Raw genomic sequence first — 21,948 nt, 5'->3', positions numbered from 1 at the left:
CAGTCTGGCACAGCTTTTCCCTGCACTTAAGAATCAAAGCTAGACCTCTTGGTGCTCTCGACCAGGGAGGCTGAGGCAGGAGACGTGCAAGTTCCAGACCTTCATGGGCTACAAACCGAGTCCCAGGCCAGCCTGGGCAGTGTAGACCATGACTCAAAATGAAAAGCCAAACAGGCTGGGGATGTAGCACAGTGCTAGAGGCCATCTTTTCAATCCGTACTACCACACAGGACAGACAGACAGTTCATCTCTACACATCCAGAAAGAATGCCTACATCTTATCAGAACAAAATCAAACCCCTCGAGTTCTCAGGAAAACATGGAGTGGCTCGAAAGCTCTAGCAAGAAACAGGAGTGTGCACATCCTCTGTATGTGGCTTTTAAATTCTTCTCAGGTGGACTTGGGGTATATTAAGGGCAGCTCTGGTGACAGCAGATAAAGGAATGGAGAAGGTGTGGCTCCTTCACAGCACTGGAATTGTATGGGGAAGTTAACTAAGCACAGCTGTGTGTGTCAACATGGCTAATGCCCAGCCAGGTAGCACCGAGGGACACTGAGGGATGACACAGTAGAGCTGTGGGGACATGAGGTACAGCAAACAGGGCTGTACAGGGCAGTGTAGAGGTTTGTTCAGGTGGGGCTTTGGAAGGTGTTGGTCACTTTCTGTAATGTTTGGGGTGGGGAATGCTGTAAATTTAAAGTAGTTCTTTTTAAATTGATTTCTTTTGTGTGGAGGTCAGAGGACAGCGTGTCATCTCCTTCTCAAACTCAGGCTGCTGGGCCTGGCAACCACACCTTTGCGCATGGAGCTGCCTGACCAGCCCCTAACGTGGCTCTTTTTTGTTTGTGGGTTAGTTTTGAGAGAGGGTCTCACATAGGCCTGACTGCCTAGACAGACTGACCTTGGACTCACAGAGACCCACCTGCCTTGAACTAAAGACACCCACTTCCACAGCCAGCTAAAGCAGTTGCTGTGGGGCTGGAGAGATGCAGCAGTTAAAAGCACTTGCTGCTCCTCCAGAGGACCTGAATGTTGTTCCCAGGACCCACAACCTCCACCACCTCACAACTTTACCACCACCGGCAACTCTAGCTCCAAGGACCCAATACCTTCTCCTGGCTTCTTTGGGCACCAGCATACAAGTGTATATACACCTGTCTTCACACATACACATGAACGAACACTCATGCACACACACAGCAAAATAAAATCAAAATAAAATGCCAGCCCCAGTGAGTGGTACACGTCTTTAAACTAATCCCAGTTCTTGAGAGGCAGTGGCAGGTGAATCACTGAGTTTGAGGCCAGCCTCATCTACAGAGTGAGTTCTAGGACAGCCAAGGCTTCAGAGCAAAACCCTGTCTTGAAAAAACACTATAAAAAGCTGTTGTGTGTGGAGCATAGGAAGATATGCAGAACAGCCACCATGGCTGCCCCATTTCAAGTGCTGTGCCACATGGCTGAGAGCCCTTTTCCTTGACTCAGCCCTGCAGCGGTGGAGGAGTGCAGTCAGAAAGGCTGCCTTGCCCTGTCCCTCCTGGAACTCCTGGGTTTTAATTTGACCTTTGTCTTCCTGGCAAGCCTTCTTGTTTTGATAGAGGTAAGGTGGTTTGAAAATTGACTGTCTAGGAGGTTTTAGTACTGTGCTCACTGTGTGTGTGTGTGTGTGTGTGTGTGTGTGTGTGTGTGTGTGGTTTTTTTTGAGAGTTTCTCTGTATAGTCCAGGCTGTCTTGGAACTCATAGAGATCCATATGCCCCCTACCTCCTGACTGCTGGGATTAAAGATGTGTGCCACCACTGCCCAGCTAGAAAAACGTAGTGTTTTTCAGCTATGTGTTGGGAAACAGGTACTTGAGCCTTGTGGTTATTACAGAAATTCTCCATATTATTCACCTGGAGATCTTTCTAGAAGTAAAGCCTGCAGTATGTGGTGAGATTCATGAGTAATATGGGGAAGGTTCTTTTTATCCTCCTTAACACCTTGGAGTTGCCTAGAGAGTGTGTCGATCAGAATGTGGGGAAGGTGGTTCTGCAGTGATGTTGAATGTCCCATGTGACCAGACTCCACATGCAATGAGGGGCTTGTTAGATGCTGAGTCAGGACTCAGGCTGGGGTCCAGTGTCTGTGCGGGAACAAGTCCTTGGGAAGCAAGATGTGGGCATCCCTGCTTAGTTTTCTGGCTTGTTGAGTGGAAAGTGCAGAGTGGATTTGAATTGATGTGTGTCTTTCCTTCCCTAACAGCCTGTGGCAGCAGGCTCTGGAGTCCCCGAGATCAAGTGCTATCTGAATGGTGTGAAAGTCCCAGGAATTGTCCGGCTCCGGACCCTGCTTTGCAAAGTCTTTGGGGTGCTGTTCAGTGTGGCTGGAGGTGAGCAGAGGCTTTCTCTTCTTCCCAAGGAGTGTTGAAGGCATCCTGTGCATTGATTAGGTTTGGGCTGTGACTGCTCTTCATCTGGTAATGACTTTGGTCTGTGTTAGCTTGTGTCTCTGTCACAGTGTACATGGCAGAAACAGCTTGAGGGAGGAGAGGTTTGCTTCTATCCACGGTTTCAGAAGGGTTTCAGTCCATCATTGCTGGAAAGACAAGGGGCACTTCATCATAGAGGGAGTATGTTGTGGGCACCAGGAAGCAGAAACCAGGGCTGAGCTGTGACCTTTGAAGGCTGCCTCGAAGTAACCCACTTTTGCTATCCAGGTCCCATGTCTTAAGGTTCCACAGCCTTCAAAACAGCCCGACACACTGTGGGCTTCAGAACATGAGCCAGTGGGAGAAGCTCAGATTCAAGTACTGGCATAGGCCATATCCACACAGTTTTGTTAGTCCTTGCCTTACCTTTCTCTTTCCTCTTCTCCAACCCCTCCTCTCTCCCTTTCTGTCCTCCTCTCTTGTCCACCCTCTCCCACCCCTTTTCCGAGATAGTGTCTCATTATATAGCCCAGGGTGACTTGTGTATGGACTTTCAAATACAGACACTGTTAGTACACTGTCATTCCGCTATGCCCAGTGACACTACTGTTCTGTGTGAAGAGGAACGATCATGCAGTTGGTTTGTAGGGTTGGCTCTGACACAGTCAGCCCATGCTTTGTATAAATGGCCAGATGGCAGATGATTTTTGCCTTTGCAGGCCAGGAGAGAGAATTGAGACACAGTGTAGGAACTTAGGAATTGTACAACCTACCCATTTAAGAACCCAGCTCTGGGAGCCTTGGGTAGCAGGATCACAGAGGTTGGAGACAGTCTGGGCTATGCAGTTCCAGGCCAGCCTGGGCTATATAGTGAGAACCTGCCTCAGCAAGAGGATAAAAAGAAAGAAAGATAAAATACTGGACCTAGTAGCACAGGCATGCAATCTTTACTTCTTCTGAAGTTGAGACAGGATGATTTCAAGTCTAAGGTACAAGTCTAGGATTTCAAGTCTTGCATAGGGTACAGAGTGAGTTCAGGGGCAGCTTTGGTAACTTAGTGAGACCCTATGTCAAAGTAAAACTAAACCACACCACACAGTGGCACAGAACTGTAATCCCAGAAAAGGCTGCAGAGTAGCTTCAAGTTGGAGCCCAGCCTGGTCTTATATAGCAAGTTCCAGGACAGCCATGGCTACATAGTAAGATGCTGCCTCAAAAGCCAAAAGTAAAGAGATAAAGGACTGGGAGTATAGGTAGAGCACTCGCTGAGAGTGCACAAGGCTCCTGGTTTGATTTCCAGCACCACCAATAAATAACTAATGGTGTAAAAGCTTAGTTCTCAAGATGGACAGAAACAGGCAGGATGGTCCCGCCCCACAGGCTGTGGTTTCCTGGCACTGGAATTTGAAAATATCTGTTATCTCTTGTAACTAGTGGAACTTGTTTGAAGAGAATTTTGTTCAGCCCATGTCTGTGGGGGATGGGCTTAAGGCCCAGGGGAAACCACACAGCAACCTTTAGAAGTCACTTTTTAGGAGTTACCTGTCTAGGTTTTTGAGATAAGCTCTCTCACTGGCCTACAACTTTGTCAATTAATCTAGGGTAGCTCACCAGAGAGCCTCAGGAATCCTGCCTCTAGTTCCCCAGTGCTAGATGACAGGGGGACACTGCTTTTCTGGGTTCTCTATGTTGAGGCTGAGGATGGATCTTGGGTCCTTATATCTGTTCAGGATGTTCCTTACAGACGCAGCTGTCTTCCTAGCCCTGGCCCAATCTTTACCATAGAGAGTCATTCATATGCTTGTCTGCATTTTCTAGTTGTTGAAAGGCTTACATAGCAAAATCTAGGCCAGAGGCCTCTGCTAACTGTGCCCTTCCTTTCTCCTCATTCCCAGGGCTCTTTGTGGGGAAAGAAGGCCCTATGATCCACAGTGGTGCCGTGGTAGGAGCTGGCCTCCCTCAGGTAGGGTTGGTGGACCAGGGGATGCATTCCTCAGAATAGGCCTCTTGGATAGGCCCAGCTGCTCTGGAAAAATCCTTTGTGATATCCCTGATGCAATTTCAGAACCTATTGCCTTTTGGAGTTGAGGTGAAAACTGTGTGGCCTGTCCCAGCAAAGCATGTAACTACTGTTCCTCAAAGTATAGCATTGGAACAGGAAGCAGAGGGAAAGCAGTCAGGCAGTGTGGCTGACAGGTTTTCACATGCTACCAAGTGCCATGTGTCTGGAAGAGTTGGCTGACACAGTCTAGGCCACCTCTGCTGAGTCCACATTAGGTGATGCAATCCTAGTCACAGGCCAGGCTGGCATCACTGTGCACTAGACTGTGCCCCAGTTCTTCTCGTCTCTGTAGTCGTGGGTTGATTAGACCCCTGGCAGAGAGAGGATGCTAAAGAGATAGTTCAAGACTCAGTATCTCACTGACTGGCTGAGATGTGTCACTGTATGTCTTTACTGTCTCTGAGCTCAGTGCCCTCCTTGCCTCAGCCTCCTGTGTATAGGCCATCACACCTGGGCAAAGCTCCTAGTCTTAAGGGCTCCTCTGGACATGTGGGTTTTCGTTTAAGAAGTCTTAGTCCCAGAAGAACATTCCCTTTGGACCTTGTCCCTGTTCTGAGAAGGACTTACCTGGAGTGTGAATTGTTGGGATAAGGGATGAAGGCTCTTTGCTCCAGGCTCATCAGCTTGTCCTGCTTGCTGTCTTGCTCAACTACCGGGTCTCCCAGAAACAAGCCTGGAAGAGCAAAGAGGCCAGCATGGAATAGGGGTTTGTGTGAGCATCTGGGTGTCAGTGACATCCTCTGAAAGAGCTAGTGACATCATATGCAGCAGGTCTGCATCCCTTCCAGCCCTTAGCTCTGCTGTCCCCTCCTCCTGACTTGTTAACACTACACAGGGTAAACCCTGAAGCTTCCCACCCTAGGTGACTTCCCTCTTGCCACACACTGGTGTGGTTGTGCAGATGGACGGGGGCCTCTGTGGGACTGTGAGGTCCTGTGCCCTGCCCTCACGGCTTCTCTGACTCTGTCCCTCCATTTCAGTTTCAGAGCATCTCCTTACGGAAGATCCAGTTTAACTTCCCCTACTTCCGCAGCGACAGGTACGGGAGTTGTGGGAGGCTTGGCCCAGCCTCACTGCACACTGGCCTGACTTCTTTTGACCAAAAGCTGTCAGAAAAGGGAGCACACTGTGCTTTTCTCCTGAGAGTGAGAAGCAAAAGGACCTAGCTTGTCATTGTCCTGACTTTAATTTCTACTTTTCGTAAGAGCCATTTCAGGCAATGACGATAGATAGACTCAGACTGAAAACCCAGCTCCAGAAGTGTGCCCTGCTGGGTTTGTATGTTACTGTCCTGCACCGCTCTCAGTTCCCAGTTCCCATTCCATGTTCCTAGACAGAAGCCATGTCAGGTCAGGGAGCTCTTCATCTCCGGTGAAGGGCCATTAACCTTGAGTAAATGGGATGCAGGGTGTTGGCCTTATTACTGTGACACGTACCTGGGATGGGCAGCTGAAGTGAAAGGCACACGTTTGTCCTCACACTTTAGAAGGTTTTAGTGCCCTTCATGGAGTGGCTTGGAATGGGTCCAGATCCCCTCTTTACAAATGTACTCCAAATGACTGAGTTCCTCCTCCTCCTCTCTTCCTCCTCCTCCGCCCCACTGCTCAGGTTCCGCCACCTTCAGCAGTGCCTCAAGGCGACAGCCCTGAACATGCTGGAGGATAGTTCACATTCACACTCAAGCACCTAGGGAGTCTGTGTGGCTCACAGGCAGCTGTGACTACTGTCCAGGACCATGACACTCCTAGCTGTGAGAGAGAAGGCTCCTAGTTAAAAAAGAAACTGGCTCTTGAGTCTGAAGGCTCTTTCTTAAATAAACAAATGTTCTCTCCCCCTTCCCTCCTCTTTCTCAGAGACAAGCGTGACTTTGTATCAGCAGGGGCGGCTGCTGGTGTTGCTGCAGCTTTTGGAGCCCCTATAGGGGGTACCTTGTTCAGTCTGGAGGAGGGCTCATCCTTCTGGAACCAGGGGCTCACGTGGAAAGTGGTAAGGATCAGTCTGTGGATGCCTTCTCTTAGACACAAGCCTGAGAGTCAGAATGCACCTGACTGACATCACTTGAAACATGTATTTGTCCTTTTCTCGGAGCTGACAAACTTGCTCCAAGGAACTTCCTTGTCGCAGCAGCCATAGCCTCCAAACAGTAAGCTTTTGTGCTCTTCCTATGAGCCTACCCCACCCCCAACTATACACCCATGCCAAACAGCTGCTGCTCCCTCTTTGTGAACCCTCAATGTGAACCCACATTGCTGTAAGAATGTGCAAGTCTCAATGACAGGATTGTGACTTGAAAGCATCTCCTGTTGTCCTCTTTTGTGTTGAGCACAGGGCCTGCTCCATAAGGACCTCAGCATCAGGCACTGTGGAGGACGCTGGCTCAGAGCCTGCTTTCAGTTGCTCTCCCCAAGGGGTCCTGACCCAGCCACTTCCGAAGGCCTCTTCTGAAGCCATGGGTTTTTATTTCTTTGTATATTGTTGTTACTGTTTTGGTTTGGTTTTGAGACAGGATCTCACTGTGTAGACCAAGCAAGCTAGCCTCAAACTGTCTGCCTCCTGGGTGTCTGCCACCACACCTAGAGACTGTCAGGCTGGCAAGATAGCTCTGGATGGAGACACTTGGTGCCACTCCAGACCCCAGTTGAACCCTTGGCCCCACATGGTGGAAGGAGAGAGCTGACTCCTGCAAATTCTCCTTTGACCACATATATGCACAAAACACATAAGTGAATGAGTGAATGAATGAATGAATGAATGAGTGTAGGAGGGTGTGTAATGGAGAGGGTGATGTCACCAGTGTCCTTGTCTTGTTACCTATCCTCTAGCTCTTCTGTTCCATGTCTGCCACCTTCACCCTCAACTTCTTCCGCTCTGGGATTCAGTTTAGAAGTTGGGGTTCCTTCCAGCTGCCTGGATTGCTGAACTTTGGTGAATTTAAGGTATGTCTTATCCTTCCTTCCCAGATATTTCACTGTGCCCATGAAACTTGCTCTTAAGTAAGACTGGCAGGGTAGGTGACCTCGCTCCTGCACACACTTGCTCCCGTCCGTGAGCAGTGTGCCTGGGCAGCCTGAAGCCTTGGCAAGGAAGGAAGGCACCCCACTCTTGTTCCTGTCTCTGTTTCTTTCCCTTCCTGTTCTCATGGCCACTCTGGTTTTTCTCTCTCCCTCCCTTCCCCCTTTTCTCAGTGCTCTGACTCTGATAAAAAATGTCATCTCTGGACAGCTATGGATTTGGGTTTCTTCGTCGTGATGGGGGTCATTGGGGGCCTCCTGGGAGCCACATTCAACTGTCTGAACAAGAGGCTTGCAAAGTACCGTATGCGCAACGTGCACCCGAAACCTAAGCTCGTCAGGTATCTGCAGTGAGCTCCTTGTGGGCGGGCCATCTCTCCCAAGGAAGATGGTTCTGTGAACAGACCCTGCGTCCACGCCCACTCATTTCTCCTTTGAGACTAAGCATATGAACAAGCTCATAAGTTGCCCCCTGAAGGCCAGAGAAGCTGAGGCTGAGTTTATATCTGAGCAGCTGGGTGGCTCACCCACTTCTGCTGACCTGTTGTTAGCACGCATGACCAAAGGTCAGCAGGGTCAGCAGATTCTGCTGAGAAGCTGTCTGTCAAGAGTTGCCCTTGCCCTGCACTTAGGAAGGAAAACCATTTAGCTCTTTAGAAAGAGATGATTGTGTGCAACAGCCTCCTTCATCAGCTGCCCACCCTTTTCTGCAGCCAGCTAGACATAGCAAGTCGGGAGTGAATCCTGGATGTGTGTCCTGTCCAGGGCTGCTGGGCTTGCCCGTGGGGGAGGGGGCTGAGGCAGGTGTAGTGATCATGTGTGCTCAAGCCAAAGCATCTGTGATTGCGTTGTAAAAGCTGTGCTCTGCTTTCCAGAGTCTTAGAGAGCCTTTTGGTGTCCCTGGTGACCACTGTGGTGGTGTTTGTGGCCTCCATGGTGTTAGGAGAATGCCGACAGATGTCTTCTACGAGTCAAACTGGTAATGGTTCACTCCAGCTCCAGGTAATTCTAGCTAACTTGTCTTTATCCTCCAAGCAGAAAGGCGTGTCTGAACCTTTACCTGGCAGGATGAGCACGCTGCCGTCCTCCCACACTTCTTCATGGGAAGCGCCGCTCATTAGCCTGCTGTCCACCTACCTCTCCCCAGGCCCCATTCACACCTGTCCCTCTTCAGGCCTGCAGGAACACACAGGCCAGGGGCCCTCCACCTGCCACCTCACCTCTGTGATATGAGCCACTCAGAGGATGATGCTAACAGTCCTGTGCTGGCTGCTCTCCTTGGCACATATCCCATGTTGCACTTCTCCTTTGCCACCGTTAGGGGGTCATGGGAGTGTATATTTTGGTCATTCTGGTTGTCAGAGAAGCAGCATGTGGCTTGGGCTCCAGTGTGGACGCTGCTGAACATTCTCTGAACTCGGTGTTGTTGTTTCTAAGTAGCAACTCAAGGCTCTCAGAGCCCTCTGGAGCTTGTCTGGGAGGGAAGCAGTCTGTGACTTCCAAGATGGTTTAGATGAGAGGTCAACAAGCCATAGCCAAGGGTTACATCTGGCCCTTGCCGCAGCCTTTTGTGTAGCCCCCAGGCAGAGGGTGCCTGGGACAAGAGAAGGTACCACACAGAGTAGAAGTTTACTAACACCTCGTCATTCCCAAAGCCACTTCATTTATTAGACCAAACTTTTCAAAATGTATTTTGTTGTGTAGCACTAATTACACACACATACACTCACACACACACACACACACACACACACACACACAACATTCTGTGCTCAAGTTTGCTAACTTTAAAAAAGTTAACTAAAACCAGACAAAGGTGGCTGTCCTGGAATGGAGTGACTTTCTTGGCTACAGAACTCCTGGCCCACGATGGACCACCAGAGACGCTCTGGCGCTTTGTCTCAGATCTTTCCCAAGTACTTCACACAACTACCGTTATTTTTCTTTTTCTTTTACTGTGCTGGCTGATAATAGTATCTACTTTTCAGGAAAGAAAACAGAGGCAAAGTGAGGGTTTTTCCAGGATTCCTTAGCTGGTAACGAACGTGCAGCCTGAAGAGGCAGGTTCTACTTCATTTTGTAGATGAGGAAAAGCCAGAGTTTCTGAAGTAAAAGTTTTTTCTGAGGTCTTTAAAGAGTGCAGAGTTGGTGGTGAAACCACCTGAATCTGTGTTCCTCAGCAGTGCAGCTTCCCTCAAGACCTTTCCCAGAGACTGGGTGGGACCAGCTTCCTCCGGAATGTTCTGGGAAACCCTGCACATGTCAGTTGTTGAGCCTTGGCCAAGTTTGTCCACTGTTCCCTACACTCACGCCTCTCTGCCAGCAGGAGGCGCTGTCCTGGCTAGTGCAGTCCACCTCCTTACTGTCCACATTGGCAGGGACAGCACTGTGGTGAAGCCCAGTCACTGCATGCCACCTTCCAGAAATCCAGGACCATCCCTCTGCAGATGCCCTGCTTTCTACTCAGTTCAGGCAGCATGGGAATCCCATGCTCACACAGGGTGGGAATGTAAAGAGAATCTTCTTCTGCATTTGGCTTTCTTCTCTTAGTGGGTGTCTTAGTTAGGGTTTCTATTCCTGCACAAACATCATGACCAAGAAGCAAGTTGGGGAGGAAAGGGTTTATTCAGCTCACACTTCCACATTGCTGTTCATCACCAAAGGAAGTCAGGACTGGAACCCAAGCAGGTCAGGAAGCAGGAGCTGATGCAGAGGCCATGGAGGGATGTTACTTACTGGCTTGCTTCCTCTGGCTTGCTCAGCCTGCTTTCTTACAGAACCCAGGTCTACCAGCCCAGGGATGGCTCCACCCACAATGGACTGGGCCCTCCCCCTTGATCACTAGTTGAGAAAATGCCTTACAGCTGTATCTCATGGAGGCATTTCCTCAACTGAGGCTCCTTTCTCTGTGATAACTCCAGCTGTGTCAAGTTGACACAAAACCAGCCAGTACAGTGAGATTGGAAGGAAGGTGGCCCAGAGCATACTATTGCTATTGGGCCTCATTTTAAAGTTGGTTTCTTTAGTAGAAAATCAAGAATAGGGCTGGAGAGATGGCTCAGCGGTTAAGAGCACTGGCTGCTCTTCCTGAGGTCCTCAACCGTCTGCAGTGGGATCTGATGCCCTCTTCTGCTGTGTCTGAAGAGAGTAACAATGGGCTCACATATATAAATCAATAAATAAATCTTTAAAAAAGGAAAAGAAAATCAAGAATAAGGATTGGTTGGCTGGTTTCATTTGCAACCAAAGTTGGATTTCAGCTGATCTCTGATCTGCACTGTCTCTCCATAGTCTTTGGGGCTCTCACTCTGAGCTCTTAGTGTTACTTTAGAATCTGCACCGAAGCAAAGTCCATGGTGAACCCTGATGTAGTGATGCTCAGTGATGAGTGTGAGTGAGGCTGAGAGGAGGATGCAGCAGATAAAGCGTTGGCCATCTGAGAAGGCTGAGCATGGCGTTCATGTCTAATCCCAGTGTTGCTGGGGCAAGATGGGAGGCAGGAACGGAGCTTGGCATGTGACCTTGTACTCCTGCTACAGCATTTGTGTATCTACTCACACAGACACACAAATACTTACTAAAAGGGGGATGAGCAAAGGCCTTCCCATTACCCATATTATCACTCCACGGTCAAAGTGCAGGAACCGGCATCGGTCACTGCCGTCTAGTGGCATAGCAGAGTGGGCCTGCTTCCTCCTCCCACAGGGAAGGCTGTCCAGCTTACACTGGACCTTTTAGGAGACAGCACAGCAGACCTGAATGTCCCAGTCAGGTGCCTCTGTGTGGACTTTTGATCCCCCTCTTCAGGTCACATCAGAAGATGTGAATTCAACTATCAAGACTTTTTTCTGTCCCAATGACACCTACAATGACATGGCCACCCTTTTCTTCAACTCCCAGGAGTCTGCCATCCTGCAGCTCTTCCATCAGGATGGTGAGTGTTGGTGCTACACACCCCGGGTCGGTACCAGTTCCCACTGAGGCATCTCTGCCACAGTGCCCATGCCAGAGGGTCACGCACGTTTCTGCTCCAGTGCTGGCTGCTGACCAGGCTGGTGTGCAGAAGCTACCCTGAGGGACCCAACACAGTTTTCTAAGCCGATGCAGGCATCTGCTGGTGTGACTCAGGTCCGTTCTCACCCTGCAGGGACTTTCAGCCCCATCACCCTGGCCTTATTCTTCATCCTCTATTTCCTGCTGGCATGCTGGACTTTTGGCACTTCTGTCCCCAGTGGCCTCTTTGTGCCTTCCCTGCTGTGTGGAGCAGCTTTTGGACGTTTGGTTGCCAATGTCCTGAAAAGGTAGCGTGGATTTAGTGAGTGCACGTGTGCCCACATGTTTACAAGTGTGTGTCCATACTGCTGTTGTGAGTCTAAGCCTGGCTCTGTTTCTCCCTTCACCAGCTACATTGGACTGGGCCACCTCTATTCTGGGACTTTTGCCCTGATTGGTGCAGCAGCTTTCTTGGGTGGGGTTGTAAGAATGACCATCAGCCTCACCGTCATCCTGATCGAGTCTACAAATGAGATCACCTATGGGCTTCCTATTATGATCACTTTGATGGTGAGCACATATATCCCTCTGTTGCCTGCAGGCTGAGGGCCAGGCTCACCTCAAGGGCTCTCCTCAGGTCTCTGCTTTCTGTTCCAGGTGGCCAAGTGGACTGGAGACTTTTTCAATAAGGGCATTTATGACATCCACATTGGGCTGAGAGGTGTGCCTCTTCTGGAGTGGGAGACAGAGGTGGAAATGGACAGGTAGGAAGCTAGCCTCTTCCCACAACTTTGCGTTTTAGAAACAACAGTTCTAAGCTGCAGGGCCTGCAGGGTGGGAAACAGTAGACCACCTTGTTCTGATTAGAAGGTACACCATGTCCTTGTGTGTTTAGGGGTGTTGAGCAGCTTGAGTAGACTAGGAATCTGGAGAGCATGCCCCAGGTCCGGGTAGCCTGGTGGGGCACAGCTACCTAGTGTGCTGGCCAAGTCAGTTGTGAGAACTGCTTCAAGCTTTTAACATTGCTAGATGTTCACACTGAGACACTGAGAACATGCAAGCCCCGGTGTTACACCAGCCTACTCACACACTCAACCCCACAGCCCTGCCACTACAGCAGGAAAACGAATGGGAATGAGTGTGTAAGGCTGGGATTGATCTGTGGGCTCTGGCTTGCCATCCTGGTCTAAACAAGGGCTCTGGAATTGCCCTTTAACTTCAAGATAGTGATTACTGGTGATTGGTCCTAGCATGTGATGGTTTGTGTCAAGGAGTGGCTGGCCAGCCCTTGGGGAAGCAGGTGGGGTTCATGGAGAGGTAAAGTGAGGAGCAGTGTAGCAGGCATGTGGGAAAAGTTAGAGGAGTTACTGGGGATGGTTCAGAAGAGAGGCTGCAGTGATCCAGATGGAGATGAGGAGCACCGTTGCCCAACCCATCCTGTTTCCAATGGCAGTGGTTGGTGTCTTTGAGACTGTTACAGCTTCCCCCTCTGCAGGCTGAGAGCCAGTGACATCATGGAGCCCAACCTGACGTATGTCTACCCACATACTCGCATCCAGTCTCTGGTGAGCATCCTTCGCACCACAGTCCACCATGCCTTCCCGGTGGTCACAGAGAACCGGGGCAACGAGAAGGAGTTCATGAAGGGCAACCAGCTTATAAGCAACAACATTAAGTTCAAGGTAAAGGAAATGGCCCAAAGGGAAGCCAGTGAGGCAGGGCCCTCTGCGTAATGCTGCCCCTGAAGCTGGGCTGCACTGAGACGGGTCGGTCTAGGGAACTCTGCAGCACCCTCACACACAACGCAGTGGGGCTCACAAGGGTCTGTGTTCCTCTGGGCAGCAGGAAGCAGGTGCATGGAAAAGTCAGCAGACTTGGTATTAATTACTTACCATATATAAACACCAGGGACAATTCTAGAGTTGCTGACACAAATGGATTCTGGGCAGCCTAGGACCACTGTGAGCTCTGGGCCAGCTTGGGCTCCTTAGAGAAACTCTTGTCTTAAGATACCACAGATGGGAGAGACAGAGACAGAGATTGATTGGTTAATTAATTAAGATGCAGACCTGGGCTGCAAGCTCTAGGTATGGAGGTAGAAACATCGTGATACCACGTGGTACACTGAGGTGGGATGGGCGCTGGCTGGCCTCTGACCTTGGGTGTCTCTCAGCTCAGTCTAGGGAGGGTAGGTCCATCACCTCATACAGGCTCTGTGGCCACCAGCTGGCTTTGGTGGGTTTGGGAAGAACAGACATAAACAGTGACAGTCCTTCAAATACAGGATATAAGAGAAAGGCTGTTTTCCCTCTAGAATTGAGGTGCACTTCCCCAGACGGGAGGAGGTGAAGCCTTGGGCCAGCAGAACCTTGAGGCTTGTTGCAGCAGATGACTTTGCATCGCTGTGACAAAATACATGATGTGACCGCTTAGACAAGGCGGCAGTCCTGGTACACAAGACAACCAAGCCGGGCTGTGGCAGTGCTACTAGCCTTTAGTCCCAGCACTCAGGAGGCAGAGACATCCCTGCTACACAGAGAAAAAGACAAAAGTCAGCCACTTAGAAGAGGATCTCTTTTGTCCTGTGTTTCAGAGGACACTCTGTCCATCAGGGCCAGGAGTATACAGAGCTGAATAGCGGTGGGGAGGGAGAAAGCAGACAGCAGAGGCCAGGAAGGGCTCAGGGCAAGAAAGCCCCTGAGGACGCAGCATACGTGTGCACATACAGCTGTGCCTAGCTATCTAGGGATCTGGTCCTGTGAACGCAAACGCCCAGACTGCGTCAGTATCACTAAACCCCAGTCAGACTGACCATCAAGATCGAGTGACACATTCGGGCTGGGCAGGGTCACAGGACGTAGTGTAGTGGTAGAGGCTTACCTCTCCTGTGTGGGGCCTGAGGTTCAAGTCTAAGGACGGACTGGCCCGTACCTCTGAGTGGCTTGCAGACCTCCATGAGAAGCACTCTTCCCATCATCACAGCACTAGAGATGATCCTGTATCTATATGCCCAGCACCACCATCTTGGCACGTGTAAAGACTGTCCTTGCCCCTGCCTCCATCCACAGAAATCCAGCATCCTCACCCGTGCTGGTGAGCAGCGCAAGCGGGGCCAGTCCATGAAGTCCTACCCTTCCAGTGAGCTGCGCAACGTGTGTGATGAGCATGTGGCTTCTGAGGAGCCAGCAGAGAAGGAGGACCTGCTACAGCAGATGCTGGAGCGGAGGTGAGGGCCTCACACTGGCTGCCTACAGCCTCCATGCAGAGCCTGCACACGGGGTGTGAGGGAGTCCTTGCTTGCAGGAGATTACGGGGAGGTAATGAGAATGTGACAGAGTGGCCCTGCTGAGGGGATACGAGGTAGCGTCTGGTTTTTGTGTAACAGATACACTCCCTACCCCAACCTATACCCTGACCAGTCCCCGAGTGAAGACTGGACCATGGAGGAGCGTTTCCGTCCACTGACCTTCCACGGCCTCGTCCTGCGCTCTCAGCTGGTCACCCTTCTTGTCCGAGGAGTGTGTTACTCAGAAAGTCAGTCCGTAAGTCTTGGGCTCTGGTATTCTGGAAGGAAGGATGGTGACAGAGACAGACCCTATTGTTCTGGGAGAGGTGGATCCGTACATGTGCTGTGTACACAGCTGCTGAGTAGGGTGCCTGGCTGCACATGCCTTTGGCTGTGCATGTAAGGCCCCCAGGTCATGAAGGAGGTGAGGGCAAGCTGACTCCAGTTGTCCCTTGTTTATCCTCTGTCACATTTGTCCAGTGTCTACTGCCTGCTGATCTGTGAGCGTTTCATATCCTGAGGGGGTTTTTCCTCTTGTTTTCTGTTGTTGAGGCAGGGACTCATGTAGCCCAAGCTGGTCTTCACCTCACAGGGTGGCTGAGGACGAATGCCTGACTGCTGTCCCTAGCTCTCATGTGCTGGAATCCAGGCATGGGCCACCATGCTGGCCTATAATCCTGCAGGGTTTGAGTTCTGCTACAAGTGGCCTCTTCTGCATGTGTTAGTGGAAGAAGCACCCCTCCTCCTGCCAGCTCCACTGTAGCCACCTTTCTCTTCCATTTGATCTTAGGGTGTCCTTATTGCACCCCAGATTACATCCCTCACACCTTTTTGACAGGAGCCTGAGCAAGTCACCCAGAGCCCTGCTTTCCAGAGTGACTCTGCTGGTGTTGGCAGCTGCAGGTTTCTCCCATTGTGGCCCACGAGCCCTTCTGTGGTTTGATAAGCCTGCAGAAGAGCAGTTGCCCTGGCACGGGGACCTGGGTGGAGTGTGGGTGACTCCTGGGTTGGAGTGGGTCGAGACTGATGGGGAGTTTGGGGCAAGGACATTGAAGTGGTGACAGCTTAGGTCCTGAAGTACCTGGCCTGGCCTGCCAGAGCAGGTCCATTCTGGGGCTGTCCAGCAGTGGGGCCAGTTGTGGCCCAGGTAAGGTACAGAGTGGAGTTAGGGAGCAGAAGCCTGCTCAGATAGTGATGGCCACTGTGCTGTCCTGTGAACCCTCGCACTGGCTTCCCTGACCTGTCACACAGCAGTGGGATCTGAGGGACGGTGACAACACTTCTGTGACACTGTAGCCATTGTGCCAGATTGCCATCGGCCTGGGAGCTTGAAGCAGGGTCTTTCCTAGTTGAAGACCATAAGTACAAGATCCAGAGTGCACAGGCCAGCTCTCTGAAGGAGCTGGGAGGGGTCCTTCCTGGCCTCCTCTTCCTCCCAGCAGTTGCCAACAGTTGCAGGCCTTGCGGTGTCACTTCAGTGTCACTTCTGCCGCACATGGTGCTCACTCTGCTTCCTCTGTCCTCTGTGAAGACGTCTGATCTCTATAAGGACATCTGACGTAGGAATTAGGTCCTAGTCTAGTATGAGCTCATTGTAGTAAATCTTTAGAAGTCTGTTTTCAGCAAAGGCACCTGATGGGTATTAGGATTTATAGGTTTGCTGTCTTTTTTGGGGACACAACTCAACCCACAACCCCTCTTAGCAGTCTTATCATTCATTAGAACTGGTTTGGTATCAGACTGTCTCCCTCCTCAGCACCTGCTATGGCCCCTGTACCGCTCCCCCACCCCCACCCCCTGGTGGCATATGATTAAAAGACACTATCATAACTGGGGAGGGGACTGTCAGCGACCCTCCTAGCAGCTGCCGTTTATTGCAAGGACATTGTCTTGGTCGGAATTGCAGAGTGCCAGCCAACCACGCCTTTCTTACGCTGAGATGGCTGAGGACTACCCGCGATATCCGGACATACATGACCTGGACCTCACACTGCTGAACCCCCGAATGATTGTGGTGAGCAGGGCTGTTCCTCGGGGCTGTTCCATATGCTGCTGTGTGCCGTGTTTATCCCGGGCTGTGGGTGATTCTTGGTTTTCTACTACAGGATGTCACACCATATATGAATCCTTCACCATTTACTGTTTCCCCCAACACCCATGTTTCCCAAGTTTTCAACCTGTTCAGAACCATGGGCCTGCGCCACTTGCCGGTGGTGAATGCGGTGGGAGAGGTAAGTGGGTGGTTGGGTGGAGGAAAGCAGGATCCCTAGGCCTGTCATCTGTCCACCCACTGGATACTTTCCATGTGCACGTCTGTCCAGCAGGGGGCACTGTTCTGCCTTCCATTCTTCCATGCCTGTTCTTGTCTCCAGGGCATCTCCTCACTCCTGCTCTGTGTTTCTTGGTTCCCACAATTATGGGCAATTGTAGCATTAATAGAATTTAATGTAGAATGCTCGGAGCACACCCAGTGATTGTTTTTGTAGGCTTTTCCATCTTTTCAGGGTTACTTTTTTTAAAAAAACATGTTTATCTGTGCATGAGCACAGCTTTGTAGGGTTGGTTCTCTCCTTCCTCTTCAGTGCGTTCTGGGGATTAAACTCTGGCCACCAGGGTGCATGGCAAATGTAGTTACCACTGGACCACCTTGTCAACCCAATTTAATTTTTCATTATATAGTTATTGCTGTACAATTATATTATAGGAAAATACAAATAAATAAAAACAAGCCCTGATCTCTGCCCTGCTGAGGTGGTCACCTGGTCACCTCTCCTGTGCACCGGTCCTGCATGCCCAGAGGTCTCTGGTCACTATCCACAGTGTGTTTTCCTGCAGGTACCCATCTCTGCGGGTGTCATCTAGACTTAGGCATGCTAGGCAGCACTGTCCGACTAAGCTACAACCGCCCACCTGTGTGACGGTTGAGTATCATGTCTACACGGCCCATTTCCCAGTCCTTCTACTTAGTAACTTTCCAGTTCCCCTTTGAACCAGGCCTTTGTCACCAAAATCATCCGTTAGGAAATGGTTCCTGTCTAAGGAGACAGCCTGCCTTCCCTTCATCCTCTTGCTGGCTTGATATTCATTAAGTAGCTCAGACCGGCCTTGAACTTGAGGCAGTCCTCTTGGCTCAGCCTCCCAAGTGCTGTTCTAGCTGTGTGTCACCAGGCCTTGCATGTGCCCTGTTTTAGGACATACACTAGCCAGTTGTATGTCAGCTTGACACAAGCTAGAGTCATGTGGGAACAAGGATTCCCAGTTATGCAGGGCCGTGAGCCAGACTGTAGCACATCTTAGTGATTAATGTAAGAGGACCCAGAGGGCCATCCCTGAGCTGGTGGTCCTGGGTACTGTACCAAAGCAGGCTAAGCAACTCAGGAAGATAAGCCAGTAAGCGGCCTCCTCCTTGGCCTCTGCATCAGCTCCTGCCTCCAGGTTCCTGCCCTGACTTTGCTTCGTGATAGACGATGAAGCTGAAATATATTTTCTCCCTGAGTTGCTTTAGATCATGGTGCTCCATCACAGCAATAGAAACCTAAGACAGGACATGGCTTGACTTGGGGTGTAGCTGAATGACAGAGCATGCGCTAGGTTTATCCATAAACAAGTACATGAGATAAAAGGCAACCTAGTTATGCCAGGCTTTGGGGCACACAGCTGTAATCCCAGCACACAGGCAGGTTCAAGGCTAGCCTGGGCTGTGTTGTGAATGAAACCCTGTCTCCGCCCAAACCAGAAACAATAAAAGGATGCATGGGCCACACAGATCTGTGCTGGGAGAAAGCAGGTGGCTCAGAGTCCCCTTCCAGTCCCTCTCTCTCTCCCTGCTCCCAGTTGACTCCCATTTCAGGAGTCACTGATTGCTCTGGTACAGCCCCACTCCCATCCCCCACCTCTCATCCCCAGGCCTCTAGCTTATGACTCCTAACCACCACTGAGAGGAGGAAGTCTGTGCCATGTCCGCACACGGTGCAGACCCCTGTCCTGTCGTTCTGTTTCTGCTGTGGCACACTGACAGGGCCGAGCTCTCCTTTCACACGATCTTCCCGGGTTTACTCTGTGGTGACTTGGGTGTTTTCTCCTTGTCCTAGATCGTGGGGATCATTACACGGCACAACCTGACCAATGAGTTCCTGCAGGCCCGGCTGCGGCAGCATTACCAGACCCTCTGACAGTTGACCCGGCTGCAGCCAGCCCACTCTCCCAGAGACGCCTCTGCAGGTGGCCCACTCACTTGCTGGCCCCCACAGCCAGCACGAAGGTTCCCGGACACCCATTTGCTCAGATGCCTGGAGTCCTAGAGGATGGGGGTCAGAGGTTTTTGGGGACATGTTGAACAGGAAGTTGGGGTTTTACTAACTTCCTCTATAAGAATCTTCCATCTCCCAGCTCCCCTAGAGAGACATCAGGGTGCGGTCAGGCTGGATGCCAAGTGGACACTTGGTACCTCTCTGTTGCTGTTTTTGGAGGGTCCAGCTGTTGCCCAGACCTTTCTGGGAAGGAAGGAGTTGGACTGAGGCAGACATTGAGGATGTCATTTGCATATCATGTTCATTACTAAGTTCAAGAGTTGGGCACTAAGAACTGTTTCCCATGTCTGGGGAGTCCTGGGATCAGAACCAGGACCCCAGACCCACTCTGCCTCTTCAGTGGCCCATCCTTCTTGTTTCCTAGGAGCAAGTTCATGCTCTTGACCCTGTGGCTTGAATGTCCTTAGAATCATTCCTGACCAGACCCTTGATACACTAAAATTCCAGCTAACAGCCTTTGAAGCATTAAATCCCGCCACAAGGACCAGAGTGTCTCCCCTCTGAACTTTCAGTGGTCCCACTCACTGCTTACCCCTGTTCTCCAGTGACCCGCACCTCCTCCCATTGTCATTTCTTTGCTCTCCACAACTACTGGACCTTCTAAGCCTTCATCTCTTCCTGGTGGATAGCCACAACTTTATCTTGGATTCATTCCAAAGTTAACCAAACCTGAGGAACCTCTAGACAGAACCACTGCCCAGAACTCTAGTGCGTTCAGGATTGCTCTACACACTGGCTAGCAAGCTGTCCTGAGCCAGGGCCAAGCAAAGGTACAACCTTAGGAGAAAGCCAGTGGCTCCTGTAATGGTCACTGCTCGAGCCCAGCTTCCCACTCCACTCCCAACTCAGCCCTCTTCCTGAGGACTTGGAGAGGGACCTGTGCCGCTGCTGGTCTCAGGGCTGGGGACGGAGTGGGGTGCTCTAGCCCTTGTGCCTCACTGCTTCATGGCTGCACCTCAGTGGACATCTGGGTGGGGACATTTACATTCATCTTCCTGCAACCCAGGGCCCCTGTGGCAGCTGTTCTTTGGATACAGGTGGCATCCATTTGTGTTAGATACTTTTTAAACCATGGCACTTGCTGGAGGGCATCTGTGCCAGGCCTGGCAGAGTCCTCTGACCAGCACTTGGGAAATTATTCCACAGCTTTTGTTAGGGGCCACCTTGGATCCTTAAGTCTGACAGTGACTCTGGCCCTCTTTTCCCCAATTGCTTTTCTTTTTACCAGAGTGAGCTTGGCTTACTCTGTTTTCAGCTTCTGACTCGGGGGGTGGGCGTGGGGGCTGGAACTCCCCACAAGTACTGGGGAAAATAGCCAAGCAGGGTTGTGTTTGGCCTGCTGCCAGCTTCATTTTATGGCTGATTTCAATGCCTGCCCTGCTGTGTGCTCCATCAAGAAGGAAGCCAGTTGCCCATAGTAAGAAAAAAGCATGACACACCACAGAATTATCTTCCCAGCCTGGCGGGCTTGTAGCCTGTGGAGGACCTCGGTCTACAGCTTCCTGTCTCCAAGCCAGTCCTAGACCTGTTGTGGTTTGTCTAGTGTGTGTGTGTGTGAGTGTGTGTGAGTGTGTGTGTGAGTGTGTGTGTGTGTGTGTGTGTGTATCCATCAGTTTAGCCCAGAATGGGCAGGGTCCAGACGACACTCGGTTTTCTGTGTTCTTCCCTGCTGAACCTGCCTTCCCATAAATGCCCAAAGACAACAGCTTTTGTCACCTGTGAACTATAACTGTAAGCTCTGGACCTCTCCTCCCACGGAAGTCCCTTGTAACTAGTGGCTTGGTCTCTTAACTTGCCGTAGCTCGGTGCCCTCACCCCCAGTGCCACAGCACCTTGTCAAAGAGCTCCGTGGAGGGACACCGAGGTTGGCTTGAGGCGGTTTTCCCGGCTGGCTTCTGTGCCTGGGCATTTGTATGTCTCCCTGTACTGCTGTGGGAGTTTGGTATTTTGTGAGATGTCTGCATGTGACCTTGTTAAGCAGTTCCAGCTGGAACAGACATCAGCTTGACTCAGCTAGCCATGTGACAGTTTGATGCCGACCTTGGTGACAAGAAAGCTTCCGGAGAAGCTAGCACAGTCCTCCTGGCCCAGCCGTGTTGATGTAGACCTCAGCGACTGACCTGCTACAGCTCCGCCTTTCTGACCATACTGTCTGTTTATATGGCAACGTTAGCTGGTCCCACTGTGTAGATAAATGGTATCTTTTTTAATTTGTAAAAGTCTATTTTTATTTGGCCCTTTGGAAGGTGGACATTCTTGTGGTCACCCTAAAGTCAGAATAAAATGTCTACACCTTCTCTGTAGACCTCGTCTCTGTGGTGTTCTTTCTTCCCAGAGGAAAGTTAAGGTACTACAGCAAAGCTGTCTGTTTCTGAGACAGAGTCTGATGTAGCCCAGGCTAGCTTCAGACTCACTGTAACCAAAGATGACCTGAGCTGTCCTGCCTCTACCTTCCATGTGCTGGAGTTCCGGGTCCGTGCCATCACAGCCAGCCAAGAAAGGTAGTCTGCTGACCCTGCACCTCCTTCACTGCCTGTCTGCCATCTTAGTAAGCTCTTCTTACGTACCACCTGTCACCTGTGCACGCGGGTCTGTGTGGTCTGTTCTTTTCTTCCTGCCAACTGCACCAGGGCTACTGTGGACAGCCTGGGATTTCAGCTGCCCGTTTGGGGACTTATCCCGCCAACAAGAACCTGACTGCAGCCAGAAGAGGGGACGCCCCCGCCACTCTCCTGGTGTGCGCATGCGAGTCTGCCTGCTCTCTGTTCACTTTTCTGTCTTACAAGGAACACAGCTTGCTGTGTTCATGGCTGTGGTGCCATGTCACCAGGCACAGATAGCACATCCGGCCCCTCCTCTGTCATCTTTCTGTCCC

At 51.0% G+C, this 21,948-nt stretch overlaps 1 protein-coding gene across 3 annotated transcripts in view; it reads left to right on the top strand.

Annotated features, from left to right (window-relative positions):
* CLCN6 (chloride voltage-gated channel 6) overlaps positions 1-21,304 on the top strand; it is a 31,613-nt gene extending 10,309 nt beyond the window's left edge. For 2 of the 3 annotated variants that reach the window (XM_080921768.1, XM_080921767.1), the window contains exons 6-23: positions 1,496-1,602; positions 2,246-2,372; positions 4,307-4,374; positions 5,454-5,512; positions 6,327-6,459; positions 7,296-7,409; positions 7,659-7,825; positions 8,360-8,486; positions 11,292-11,418; positions 11,632-11,785; positions 11,888-12,047; positions 12,135-12,241; positions 12,973-13,159; positions 14,546-14,703; positions 14,863-15,019; positions 16,670-16,777; positions 16,869-16,994; positions 18,855-21,304. In XM_080921768.1, coding sequence (XP_080777894.1) covers positions 1,496-1,602; positions 2,246-2,372; positions 4,307-4,374; positions 5,454-5,512; positions 6,327-6,459; positions 7,296-7,409; positions 7,659-7,825; positions 8,360-8,486; positions 11,292-11,418; positions 11,632-11,785; positions 11,888-12,047; positions 12,135-12,241; positions 12,973-13,159; positions 14,546-14,703; positions 14,863-15,019; positions 16,670-16,777; positions 16,869-16,994; positions 18,855-18,935 — 2,267 coding nt within the window. In that variant the 3' untranslated portion in view covers positions 18,936-21,304. Of the gene's footprint in view, positions 1-1,495; positions 1,603-2,245; positions 2,373-4,306; positions 4,375-5,453; positions 5,513-6,326; positions 6,460-7,295; positions 7,410-7,658; positions 7,826-8,359; positions 8,487-11,291; positions 11,419-11,631; positions 11,786-11,887; positions 12,048-12,134; positions 12,242-12,972; positions 13,160-14,545; positions 14,704-14,862; positions 15,020-16,669; positions 16,778-16,868; positions 16,995-18,854 lie in introns of those variants that run through there. The other variant, XR_013975137.1, reaches the window with a different exon arrangement.
* The last annotated feature ends 644 nt before the right edge of the window (positions 21,305-21,948 follow it).

Source organism: Micromys minutus (assembly GCF_963924665.1).
Source record: "Micromys minutus genome assembly, chromosome: 9".
Classification (NCBI taxonomy): Eukaryota; Metazoa; Chordata; class Mammalia; order Rodentia; family Muridae; genus Micromys; species Micromys minutus.
Note: the sequence above shows the minus strand (reverse complement) of the source record. Positions and strands in the feature narration are given on the sequence as shown.